The sequence below is a fragment of the Cnephaeus nilssonii genome, assembly GCF_951640355.1.
Source record: "Cnephaeus nilssonii genome assembly, chromosome: 9".
Taxonomy (NCBI): domain Eukaryota; kingdom Metazoa; phylum Chordata; class Mammalia; order Chiroptera; family Vespertilionidae; genus Cnephaeus; species Cnephaeus nilssonii.
This window is the reverse complement of record NC_137080.1, coordinates 36,522,003-36,535,337: the sequence shown is the minus strand read 5'-3', so window position 1 is coordinate 36,535,337 and position 13,335 is coordinate 36,522,003. Positions and strand designations below refer to the sequence as shown.

Below are 13,335 nucleotides of genomic sequence, written 5' to 3'. Positions count from 1 at the left end.
GTTAATTTGCATGCTCGCTCTGATTGGATGAGGGCGTGGCTTGTGGGTGTGTCGGAGGTATGGTCAATTTGCATATTTGTCTATTATTAGGTAGGATAAGCAACTTAATGAGATCTCTTCTTTTATTATAAATCACACATAACTCTCTTTCATATCATATAAAACACAGAAATATAACCCAGCCTGGCTGGCATGGTTCAGTGGTTGAGTGTCAATTCAATCTATAAACCAGAAAGTCATGGTTCAATTCCCAGTGAGGCAGCTGATCAATGATTCTCTCTCATCCTCTCTCTCCCCCTCCCTCCCTCTCTCTCTCTCTCTCCCTCTCCCTCTCCCCCTCTTACTCTCTGAAATCAATAAAAATATTTTTTAAAAGAAAAGAAATATAACCCAGATTTTAAAAAATATAAACCAAACACATGGGGAAAAAATCAAAACTTCTCCTTTGTTGATTGTGTAACTGGGTCAGATGAAATTAGCAAACAGCATTACCAATCCAGATTTCTACCTACAGAAATAAATCAAGAAAAATATAGGAAAAGAGGATGGGGATAAAGACAATTCAATATGTTACAATGATTGAGAAGCAAATCTAAGGATTTTCATATTTTTTTGTGCTACATTATATAATCTTGGTTCCATTAAAAAGAAGAAAATTATAATGTTCTTTGCTGAAATAATGATATTATGGTTATGCAAGAGAATGTGTTTATTTTTAGGAGATGCATGCTGAAATATTTAAGGCTATTGTGCCATAATGATTGCATCTTACTTTCAAGTGGTTCACAAATACATATATACATATACATATACATATATATATATATATATATATATATATATATGCAAATACATTTACAGAAAAATCAAATGTAGCAATCTGTTAACTGCTTAATCAGACTCTGGGATGGAAAACTACAGCCCAGACAAAATCCAGCCATGCCTGTTTTTGTAAATAAACTTTTATTAGAACACTGCCAATGCCCATTCATTTGCCTGTTGTCTATGGCTGCTTTCTCACTACAACTACAGAATTATGAGTAGTTGTGACATGGACTACATGGCCTTCGAAACCTAAAATATTTACTGGTCCTTTACAGAAAATATCTGGCCCTTTACAGAAAAAAATTTTTGCTAACTCCTGATCTAGACAATGGATATAAAGGTGATCATAGGACTAAGTCTATAAACTTCTGTATGTTAGAAAGTTTTTATAATCAAAAGTTGAAAGTTTTACAATTTTATATATGAATCTTCTCACTTCTCAAGAATATAGATAAATACAGAAACAGATCATTGAAAGAGAGCTTGGACACAATCATAATAATGATATACTAAAAAGTTATTATGTCAGTTTCAGTGCAAAAGGAACAACTTTTTAAGACAGAAACTTGGTGTCTTAAACACTCTTACCCTAATAGGAATTTATCCTATAGAAATACAACGTGTAAAAAGATTAATAGCAGTGTTTGTTATCTGCCAGACACTGGTTCAAGCACTTCACTTGTTACATAATCCTCACAACAATCCTATCAGGTAAGTACTATTATCCCCATTTCACAGATGAGGAAACTAAGACACAGAGTTAATTTGCCCGTCACACAGCTAATAAGTGGTATAGCTGGGATTATGAATCCAGATAATACAATTTCAAAGCCCAATCTTTTTTTTTTTTAATGTAGAAAGGCAATTTATTCCATTACAGTATAAGCACTAATATAGTTAGTCATGGAGAATAATAGCAGGCCTGCTGTTGAAACAGGTCACCCAAAACAGAGATGTATCAAACTAGTGGTCAAGTATTAACTCCTAAAAATAAAAAAGCAACTCTTATCCAAGATTAATTTACTTATAAAAACAAATACAAGCTATCAATTCACCCTTCTCAACCTAACTGAATAGTCTACCTCTTTACAACTTGGTGGTCCCAAGTTTTTTTTAAAAAAAAAAATTTCACATAAAGGAAAAAAATAATATGAAAACAGCTCAATAAATACACTAACAGCCCTAGCTGGTTTGGCTCAGTGGATAGAGCGTCAGCCTGTGGACTGAAAGGTCCCAGGTTCGATTTCAGTCAAGGGCACAGGCCTGGGTTGTGGGCTCAATCTTCAGTAGGGGGTGTGCAGGAGGCAGCTGATCAATTCTCTATCATCATTGATGTTTCTCTCTCTCCCTCTCCCTTCCTCTCTGAAATCAATAAAAAATATATTTTAAAAAAGAAGAAATACACTAACAAACAAAAATATATGGAAAAGAGGAACACGTAATTTTGACTTAACTCACAAAATTGAGAGGAGACTGGTCTACACGGGAAAATGTGCATCCTGGAAAGTCAGGTGTGAAGATTTTATTTTATTTTGTTGTTGTTAATCCTCACCTGAGGATATCTTTCCATTGATTTTTAGAAGGAATGGAAGGGAGGCGGATAGACAGAGACAGAGAAACATCAATGTGAGAGAGACACATTGATTGGTTGCCTCCCACATGTACCCAGACCAGGACTGGGAATCGAGCCTACAACTGAGGTACAAGGTACATGCCCTTGACTGGAATCAACGCGGCTGATGCCCTATCCACTGAGCCGAACTGACTAGGGCTATTTTAATTTTATTTTTGTAAAACCTAAGCGATTGCAGAGAAGCAAGCAAGCTTCTAATTTAAAAAACTTCCCATGACCAACAAAATATACCAAAAACTATTGCTATAGAGCAATAGTTTGGGGTTCTGAGAAAAAAATATTCTTAATATAGAATTATATATTCAGCCAAACTATCAATCAAGTATGAGGACATGCAAGAACTCAGAAAATCTACACATCCTATATGAAAAAGTTACTAAAAAAAAAAAAAAATCAACTAAACAAACAAAAAGGAATCCAACAAAAAACACACATGGGATATTAAGAAATACTATTAGCTGACTATGCCCAGAAGACTTCCATTAGGCCTTAAAACTTAGATTATTTCAAAAAGCATTATTTAACACACAAGATTACACTTCCTTCTCTAAGGGTCTCAATACCCTAATTCGTTCAGCAATAAATAACTTTCATAATCATAATATTTTAAGACTGTTAAATGGTTTCCAATATTCAGTTTTTAGAATAAACCCATAGACAAAAAGCAATGAATAAACCAGGATGCTATAAAAATTACACTTTAAAAATTGGGAGACAGAGAAAAAAAGAATAAGAGAAATATGTTACTTTCTTTAATATTCATATCAGGAAGATCCATATAATATCCTGATAAATTAAGAAAAAGAAATTGAAGTTTATAATTTAAAGTCATAAAAGTATTTGCCATAAGTTAAAAAAAGAAATTTCAAGGTTGAGATGGGAAAAGGGAAAATAGGAAGTAGTGAGATTTCACAAAATTGCTCAACTTTTCTAATGGAAAGTCAACAGAAACTGCCTAATGTGGATAAATCAAGAAACAGAATTATATGTATACTAGAGGCCTGGTGCACAAAATTTCGTACACTGGGGGGGGGGGGGGGGGGACAGTCCCTCAGCCCGGCCTGCACCCTCTCACAGTTTCAGACCCCTTGCTCCTTACCGCCCACCTGCAGCGGAGGCAGGAGAGGATCCCGCCACCACCACTGCACTCGCCAGCCGTGAGTCCGGCTTCTGGCTGAGTGGTGGTCCCCATGGGAGCACACTGACCACCAGAGGGCAGCTCCTGCATTGAGCATTTGCCTCCTGGTGGTCAGTGCATGTCATAGCGACCGGTCATTCTGCTATTCGGTAGATTTGCATATTAGAATTTTATTATATAGGATACTTTAAAATAATTTATTATATAGGATACTTTAAACATCAGCAAAACTTTAAACACAAACAGTTAACACTAGTTTCCTTTGAGAAGTGAAGGAGACTTGCGAGTGGACAGTAAGAAGGCTTTTCTTTTACTTTTAAATATATTTTATTGATTTTTTACAGAGAGGAAGAGAGAGGGATAGAGAGTTAGAAATATCGATGAGAGAGAAACATCGATCAGCTGCCTCCTGCACACCCCCACCGGGGATGTGCCCGCAACCAAGGTACATGCCCCTGACCGGAATCGAACCTGGGACCCTTGAGTCCGCAGGCCGACGCTCTATCCACTGAGCCAAACTGGTTTCGGCTACTTTTACTTTTAAGTACAATTATACTGTTGGAGTTTTTTTAAATCATTTGCTACTATTATCTGACAAAATTTAATAGCATAAAAACATTTCTATTTTGATACAAATATGCTATAAAAATCAAAAAATTGCTGAGAAATTAGTTAACAGAACTCTGATTTTCTAAGTTACACAAGCTCACATTACACACAGAGTGGGGCAAAAGTAGGTTTATAGTTGTGAATAGACAAAATGCAAAATTTATTCTTATATTATTTTTTAATTATTGTATTATTTTCCATATGGACAACTGTAAACCTACAATGTATAACTTTTCTGCCCTATAATATATAACTTTTCAGAAGGAAGGTCAATTTTTTTTAATTTGCACCTAAATCCAAAACAATAGGACTCACTCAGTGTTTAAATAACTCTTAAAATGAAACTATAATAATTACATTGCAAAAGGAAAAGGGGAAGAGGAAACTAACTTTTGTAAAAAGTAACATACTTTGTGCCTCAAACTGCTTGGTACTTGTACGGGTGAGCTTACTTAACAATCACAACAAAAATTATAACTTTCTACGGAAAGAGGCAATTAACCCAAGTATATGGCCAAAATTTTGCCTTATTTTTTTAACAGCCATGGATTTACCTTTCTGTCCTAATGTAAATATCTGCAAAACAGTTTGCTATGACAGGCTTTGGTCTGTGGTCACAGAACAAAACTAGGGTAGCTGGCCTACTTGGTAATTAAAGCTATCTGCTAATCACACTCATCTTGGTAACTGAACCTCACTGAAATAATATTTTTAAATAGATAATGCACAACAGGTTAAAGCCTCTATAGGGAGGCTTTTCCTTTAGAAAGACTTCATATATTAGAAATTCAAAACATTTTTAAAAGAATAGCAATTATTTGAGGATTTCACAGGTTTTTATTTCTCTTTGATCAATCACCGACTTCTGGGTAAGAACTCAAACCCTCAATAAAAACTACTGCTGCACACTTGTATCCTGAATTACATCCTGTCTGCTCTCTTGAGACTCTCTTTTATCCTGCACAATGCATGCTCAAAACAGCTATTACAGGAACTGTTGAACTATCAGCTATTTATAAATGGTCAAAAATCTTTAAATAGCTTTGTCAGCTACCTCTTTATGGTTCTAGACCAAAAAGACTACCTGATTTTAAAGACACAGTCACACTAGTATTTAAAAATATTTAAATGCTCTCTGAAAAACAAGTATCTTGTTCTTTTTGTTTTGGAATCCAAAAGCAGCACTAACATTACACAGTCACAACACGACAAGATAAGGAACAAGTTGATCTTTAAAAACCCATTAGCCAAATACTCTGATTCTATTCATTTACCACCAAGAAAACTTCAAATTCTAATGTACTGCCTAAGTCTTCTACATTGATGCTTAACCTTCACTGCACTACTTGAGCACTTTATAAAACTAATACACAATTTAACATATTAATTTCTTTATCCAGCATATCCATTTCAAAAATATAGTACACAAAAATAAAAATTCTTAATTCATCAAAAATCTTCCCTGCCCATTGGCCTGCGCAAGGTTGATTCCCAGTCAAGGTTGCAGGTTCAATGCAGTGGTCGGCAAACTTCGGTTGGTGAGCCACATGCGGCTCTTTGGCCCCTTGAGTTTTTAGCAAAGGCCAGCTTAGGAGTACCCTAATTAAGTTAATAACAATGTACCTACCTATATAGTTTAAGTTTAAAAAATTTGGCTCTCAAAAGAAATTTCAATCGTTGTACTGTTGATATTTGGCTCTGTTGACTAATGAGTTTGCCGACCACTGCCTGGCCTGCTTTTGGGGGGAGAGGGGGCAGGGCAGCGGGGTGGGAGGCAACCAATGTGTCTCTGTCACTCACATCCATGTCTGTCTGTTGGTCTCTCTCTCTCTCTCTCTCTCTCTCTCTCTCTCTCTCTCTGTCTTCCTCCTCTCCCTCCCACTCTCTCTAAAAAGCAATGGAAAAAATATCCTCCGGTAAGGATTAAAAACACAACAACCTCCCCATAGGTCTGTCTACTTTTTGCCTATCAAAAACTCAGAGACATGCCTTTCCCATGCTGCTAAACCAGTAACTTGCACTTCCTACAGCAAACTAATGATTTAGAACTCATTTTTATGTATTAATAATTATTTTTAAAGCCATAACATTTATCTTCTTTATTCTCAGCTCCCTGTCTCTAGTCTTTGAAATTTTTTATTTCATACAGCACCGTATTAGCAAATCATTTCAAGCCATTACTTCCAAGGGTAAGCAACTTCTAGGAATTTAATTTACAGCTATATTAATACACACAAAATACTGTACCTACTAGGATATTCACTGCAGTGTTAGTACTAGCAAAAGACTGGAGACGGCCTAAATGTCCATCAAGAAGGACAAATTCAATAGAATACAATGAAACTATTAAGAGGAACTAGGCATCTCAGTACATAAGATACATAATAATCTTCCCGTTGTATTTAAGGTTAAAAACTAGAGAGAAAGACGTGTACTACCATTTATCACTAAACACACAGCCCCCAAGAAAACCTCTCTAAAAAGAAAAACCAAGTTGCTTCTAGAATGGGGAAAAGGTGGCTGGCAAAGGGAAGGCTACATTACATTATATACCTTTTTATGCACATGCATTTATTATGCATTCTTTTTGTTTTTTTACAAAATGTTTTTTGAAAAAGTAGATACCCTTGATTCCACTCACAAATTGAGTTTTTCAGTTCCAACTTTGGTTTGCTTTATCAAACAACTTCAGCCTCAAATTTTCACCTATAACTTAAAAGGCATCTTTCCTATTTCATTTGTCCACACCGTCATTTACACATTTTTATTAAAAGGTCACTCCATGGATTTGAGAATTCTGTGTTGCCAAACCACTCATTCCAAAAACTCTAAACCTGTGCATTCCAATATTATAGCTACTAGCCACTTTCTCAGACACACTAATCATGCCTCTTGAGCCACATGTGACTAGTGGCTACCATATTGGACAGCACAAATGTGTTCTCATCACTGCAGAAATAATAACATCACTGCTCTAATCTAAGGGTTGGCAAACTAGTCTGCAGGGCCAAATCCAGCCCATCACCTGTTTTTGTAAATAAAGTTCTACTTACAAAACACAGCCATTCTAATTTGTATTTGTTTACATAATATCTGTTGATACTTGGCACTACAATAGCAGATTCAAGTAATTGCAACATAGAAGGTATGGCCCACAAAGCCTAAAATATGTGGCATCTGCCTATTTACAGAAATTCGTCAACCACTGCTCAATTTCATTGAAAAGAACGTTTATTTCTTCTGGGTCTCAAAATAGTTTTAAAGGCTTGCAATGCATAAATAAAGAACCCATTAAACATATACCAACGCACGCTTGATTTACTAAGTGCTAAAGATACTTAAATTTTTATCAAAAAAGTCCTAAAATGTTTGAACGCTGACATTTTCTAAGCATCTCTATAAAATAGGCACTAAAAGCACAGAAGATAGATAACTACAGTCTAGCATAAAAGACCAAAAAATGCCTAATAATTCAAAAAATTCACCTATGCTCCTTATCAATCTATTTTTCAAATGTCTTGAAAAGCACCATATAATTTATTAGAACAAAAATTACACTAGACCTAGTTAGTGCTACAGAAATATTTATATTTAACCAAGTATCTCATGCAACATCACTATATTTCAGGCTTTCAAAATTATTACTAAAAATATCAGTGAAGCATGTTTACCAATTTAGGGCATTTTTTAAATTAAATAAAAATTCTGAGTGTGCATTATCTGTCCAACCCTGTGATCACACATTTGTAGCTATTAGTTGAAGGAGCAGATAAATATCACTTATATTGCTATTATACACATAAGAACAGAGGGACAGAAGCACAGCTAATGAGTATACTGGGTGAATAAGGGAAAGCTTCTAAAAGAAAAACTATTTAAATCGGAGTATAAGCAGGAGTTTGCCAGGTCTATGGGGTAAGAGGAAGAGAGAGGGCGGAATGGTAGAGCAACACCACTCTAATTTGAATATAGAAAAAAGAAAATGAAACATGAAAAAGACTTAGCAAGTCCTAAAAAATGAGTAGTTCAATGCTACAGAAGCATAGGGCTTGAACACACTGGAAAAAAAGAGGGAGTTGGTGGCAATGTAAAGACTGTGAAGAATAAAGACTTTAGGATCTGAATGCAAATACTTTTACATGCCAAACTAAAGAATTAAGATTGGATGTGACTGTATGAGCCATAGAGAATGTACAGTTTTTCCAGTAAGAGATATGACATGATTTATTTTATTTTGTAGGAAAATGACACTGTTGCTGCAGCAACTTTGATCTTGGGTAACAGTGAGGAAAGAAGACCAATGGCAGAAACCAATCAGCTACTGTGCAAATCAGAAGATGACCAAAAGTAATGACAGTGAGGATGAAGAGAAACCAGATGAAGAGATTCAGTGATAGAATCCAGAGGCCAACATGCCTACTTTTTAAAAATGTCCCTCATATGTGATTATTTTCCCTTTTCCATATTCTTTGGTATAGATGTATCCTTTGCATGGAAAAAGTTTATGCAGTAAGATTGTCAAAACTGAAGGCCTTTTTTGTTTCTCCTCCCATGGTATTAGGATGGAAAACACATTAGAAATGCAGTAATTCAGAGTCAAGAGACCTGGATTTCAGGTTGTCTCTGCTGTGAGACTGTGGGCATAACAATTAGCTTCTAAAAGCTTTGATTTTCTCATTTGTAAAAAGAGGAGATTAGACAAGATGACCTGAAACTCTTGAAAGTTCTAAAATGCTATGATCGTACTGATAGATCTTTAATTTTCAGGTCTCCAAAAAAATGCAAATACAATCATCTATTTAACTACCAACCAAATGCGAAAAATCCATCAAAACCAGGCAAACACTATTCTATTATTTACCTACTACATTTATTTGTAAAAGGTTTCATGGCATACATTAAAGACATATAGTCATCAACTACTCATCTGAAACCCTAACTCTGTAAGACTTCTCTGTCAGCCATTTCACTTTCAATTACTAAGTATCTTTCAAAAACATCTCCAAAAAGGAGCATTCTTTTATTGGAGTGGTTCAAAAGACTAAATGTCTGCAAAGTTGAATAGTAGTATTGTTGGGTACAAGTTTTCAGACATAACACTATCCTATGGAATCATGTTTGTCTGAACCTCTTACTGACAAAGAACTTTTTAACAATATTCCTTTATCAATCAAAACAAAAAGTGTTTCAAACTGAGAAATATGGTCTCAAGATTTGTAACCATAAACTATTGTGTGACTTTTTACTAATGTTAAAAGAAAAACTGTATTACAAATTCTTCTCATACTAAAATATATAGAAATATTCTGAACTTGTTTCTCTTCAAGAATAACATTTAAGCCTGGTTTTAAAAAAGACAACAGTTGAGTGAAAAGATTCTCTTTCTTCAAAACAAAAAGATGGAACAAATAACATTTAAAGGTGAAAACCCCAGATGTAAATCTTGCACTTTGCAGTCTGTTCTAAATTTATGGAGCATAATTAATATAGTCTAAGTTAAAATTATATATTTCAAAGGAAATAACAGCCTAAGGTTTTGTAAACTGTAATATTAAACTATAAACAGAGGCTTTTCTAATGATGTTTTATGTTACATTAGTTCTTCCAGTGTTTCTTCTAAAGACCTGAACAATTTATTGGTTATACAGTATACTATATACACACACACACACTAGAGCAATTTATTGGTTATACAGTATATATATATACACACACACACTAGAGCAATTTATTGGTTATACAGTATATATATATACACACACACACACTAGAGCAATTTCTCTTTAAGGTATCCATGTGATTTTTCTTGTTCCCTAAAATAGAACTATACATTTTTCTGAGTTAACCAAAATAAATTCTGGAAAGAGCTGAACTGTTATTTACCATAATCAGAGTGTAAAATCCTTTACTATGCAAATCCGTATTACAGTTTAAAACATCACGCTTTTTTTTTTCAAACTGCTGGTATCAATGAACATCAAAATGAACCTGCCATAACCCACAAGAGATGTGGATGTTTAGCTTAAATTTCAACTAGACCTTTGGTCCAAGAAAAAAATCCTTTACTTTGACTTTTCTTACATGTAATAAATGTAGTGGTTAAAAACTAATGCTTTCAAAAAAAAATAAAAGGAAAACTAATGCTTTCAGATCCTGAAAGTTTTCTTTAAAGCATATTTTGAAGATACACAAACTGATCTTTAGTAAAGAATCTCCATTAATCCTAGTCAAACAAATTTCACGCAAGAAGAAAGTGTATTCAACTCAATAACTTTATTAGAAGGGGAAAATATTTTAAAAGAACTAATAGAAGCAGGAATTAAATTATCTGTTTTTTGTTGTAGCCTATGCTATTCAAATACAATTCAGAAGCAGAATTTTTAACTTTTCTTAAAAGTTGCTTGCTATTTTAACAAAAAAAATTCAAAAAACATTTTTAAAAATTCCAGATCAAGTATATTACAAAGTTAGCATGAGGAGTATGAAAAACAGCACATCTGATTTGTTTTGTAATGTCTATGTCCAATTAGGAAAATTGGATGTATTTTCCCAAAATGTATCTGATTAAGATTCCCACAGAACAACGGTATAACAAGTAAAGTGGATAATCCAAAAGCAAAATACAAGTCAAATTACAGTACCTCAAGGACACCTGGCAATTAAACTAAAAGAAATCTGGGGGGGGGGGGGGGGGGGAGTTTACAAACAACTGAATACTATGGGGCCCGTTCAGTTATAACAAGAGAAAAAAATTATTTACTATATATAGTACCTTATAATTTTCACGTTTTATGATGAAGCAGTTTATAAGGTGTGCTTTTTCATTCCCTGTATGAAATCAGCACACACACACCTACACACTACCTCGAGTCCACCTATCAACCATTTCAGTTACAAGGTGCACAGAACGACACGCAGCACTTCAAACTTAGTGATGTCACTGTGACTGACATTCAGTTTATTCAGAAATGTTCCGCTGAGCCTAAAAAAAAAAAACAACACTCTTCCATATAGTCTGACCATCTTTAAAGGCTCAGAGGGGCAGGCTAAGAGGTCCCCAGGCGCTCTCGTTCGGGGGGAGGGGAATTCCTGCCAGGATGGGCAGTGAGGGGACGACAGATTGAAGCCTCCTCTTCGCAGGCGGGGAGCTGAGCTGGTTCCACCTGTCCGGCAGTGCGAGCCCGCAAGCCCTGCAGGGCCAAGGAGAGGCGATCTCAAGAGCACATTATCCAGCTCGCCTTCTCCTAAGAGAACAATAAGCATGGGCTTCCTAAGGGGTTCCTTCAGTTCTCCCTCAACTCCCAGGAACACAAAGGTTCGGGCCCAGATCGGTATCGCTCCGCATTCCGTCCTGGATCCTGGGGGCTCGAACCATCCCAGCCCGCAGTCATCTGGCCGCGGACGGAGTGGAGGACTTAAGAGTCCCCGCGGTGGGGGCGGGAATGAGTTACCGGAGAACTAGACGAACTCCTACATTCTGCGGGGAAAATGCGGTTCATCTCCCAGGAGAGCCTACATTTGGAGGAAGGTGCAGAACCCAGAACGGGAGAAAGCAAAACCAGGGGAGGGGGAGGGAAGTCGTCGGGTAAACCACTGGGAGGAACTACGCTGAAAGGGCCCACGGGTTGGCCGACCCCACGGGCGGAGGTGCCCAGCGGGTCCGGACCCGCGAGGCTGTCAGGGGCGCCGGCGCTCGGCCGCCCGACGGGCTCTCCGCGAGGTTTCAAACCGCCGCCCCCGGAAGGCGCCCAGCCGATTGGAAGTTCCAGAACGACCGTCACCAGCGCAGGGCCCGAGCGGCAACTCCTCGGCGGAGCTCCCAGCTCTCCGCGTCTCCCCCGGAGACCAGACCCCACAAACTCCACCTCCGAGCGAGATCCCAACTCGCGCCCCGCCGCCAGCTCCTCGCCCACGGAAATCTCCCTCCGGGACGGGACCGACGCCCCCCGACCAAGCTGCGCCGCGAGAGTTCGAGGGGCGCGACGGGGCCGCACGGGAGGGTGGAGAGGGCGAGCAGAACCCGCGTCCCTCCGAGTCCGTCCCAGGACGCGGCGTCGCGACCACCTCCGCCTCGCCCCTCGGGCACGGCCGGGCCGGGCTCCGACCCACCCATCCCGCGCGCGGGCGGGCAGGGCGAGGACCCGAGCCAGCCTACTCCCCCGCCCCAGCTCTTACCCATCTTTCCGCCTCGCCTTGTAGACGTGCCCGTAGGTGCCGCGTCCCACTTTGCACCCTTCGTACTCAAACAAATCCTCCACCCGCTCCCGCTCCGCCGCCAGCTTCGCCTTGAAATCATAATCCATTGTCTGCTTCCCCCATAGAGGCACCGGGACGCGGGGGCCGCCGCTCAGTCCCTCCTCCTCCTCCCCCCCGCGACCGCCGCTCCACTTCTCCAACAGCCGCCAGTCGGGCGCGCGCACACGCGCGCGACACCCGCCGCCCCGCGGTCCGCCTTCAGCAGGGGATTCCTCGGCGGTCCCCGCAGCCACCTCCTCCTCCTCCTCCTCCTCCTCCGCGGCGGTGGCGGCAGCTCCGGCAAACACCCCCAATCCCGCCTCCCCCCTTCATTTCCTTGTTTTGGAACCTGGTGGGCCGCGCCGCGGCTTCCTCGAGCTCATTAACAAACCAGCCCTCCCGCCCCGATGTCGCGGGGGCTCTTGGGAAATGTAGTTCAGGCAGCCCCAGGAACACTTGAGTTTCAGCAGCACAAAAAAATACAACTCCCAGATTGCCTTGCGTCACTACAGCCTCGCCCCCACAAGGCATGCACGCCTGCGCACTGGGACGGTCCCACCCCCTCAGGTAACGCTGGACGGCCAGTTCCTGTGAAGGCAAAAAGTGCAAAGTTGCAATTCTCCTTTCTGCGGGTGTATGGGAGCTGGTGGGAAGAAGGCCTTAGCTCTGGTATGAGGCAGGGACTTCACTATAACTGTCCCGGGGCGAGGAGGGTAGAAAGCATTTAACAAACGCCTTGTCCAGGAGTTTGTTCCAGTGGTTTGGGAGGCGAGGGCTGTGGTTAGAACAGTGGTAGTGCAGATTGTATTTTGTGGCAATTGGTCCGCCTGTTGCCCCGCCCCCCGTCCAGCCGCTCATTGGCGGAGACTACAGAATGACGTCCTCGTTGGTGCTT

At 39.3% G+C, this 13,335-nt stretch overlaps 1 protein-coding gene across 2 annotated transcripts in view; it reads right to left on the bottom strand.

Annotated features, from left to right (window-relative positions):
- CDK19 (cyclin dependent kinase 19) overlaps window positions 1-12,734 on the bottom strand; it is a 120,816-nt gene extending 108,082 nt beyond the window's left edge. The window contains exon 1 of one of the 2 annotated variants that reach the window (XM_079781119.1): window positions 12,381-12,734. In XM_079781119.1, coding sequence (XP_079637245.1) covers window positions 12,381-12,508 — 128 coding nt within the window. In that variant the 5' untranslated portion in view covers window positions 12,509-12,734. The remainder of the gene's footprint in view (window positions 1-12,380) is intronic. The other variant, XM_079781120.1, reaches the window with a different exon arrangement.
- Between the last annotated feature and the right edge of the window lie 601 nt (window positions 12,735-13,335).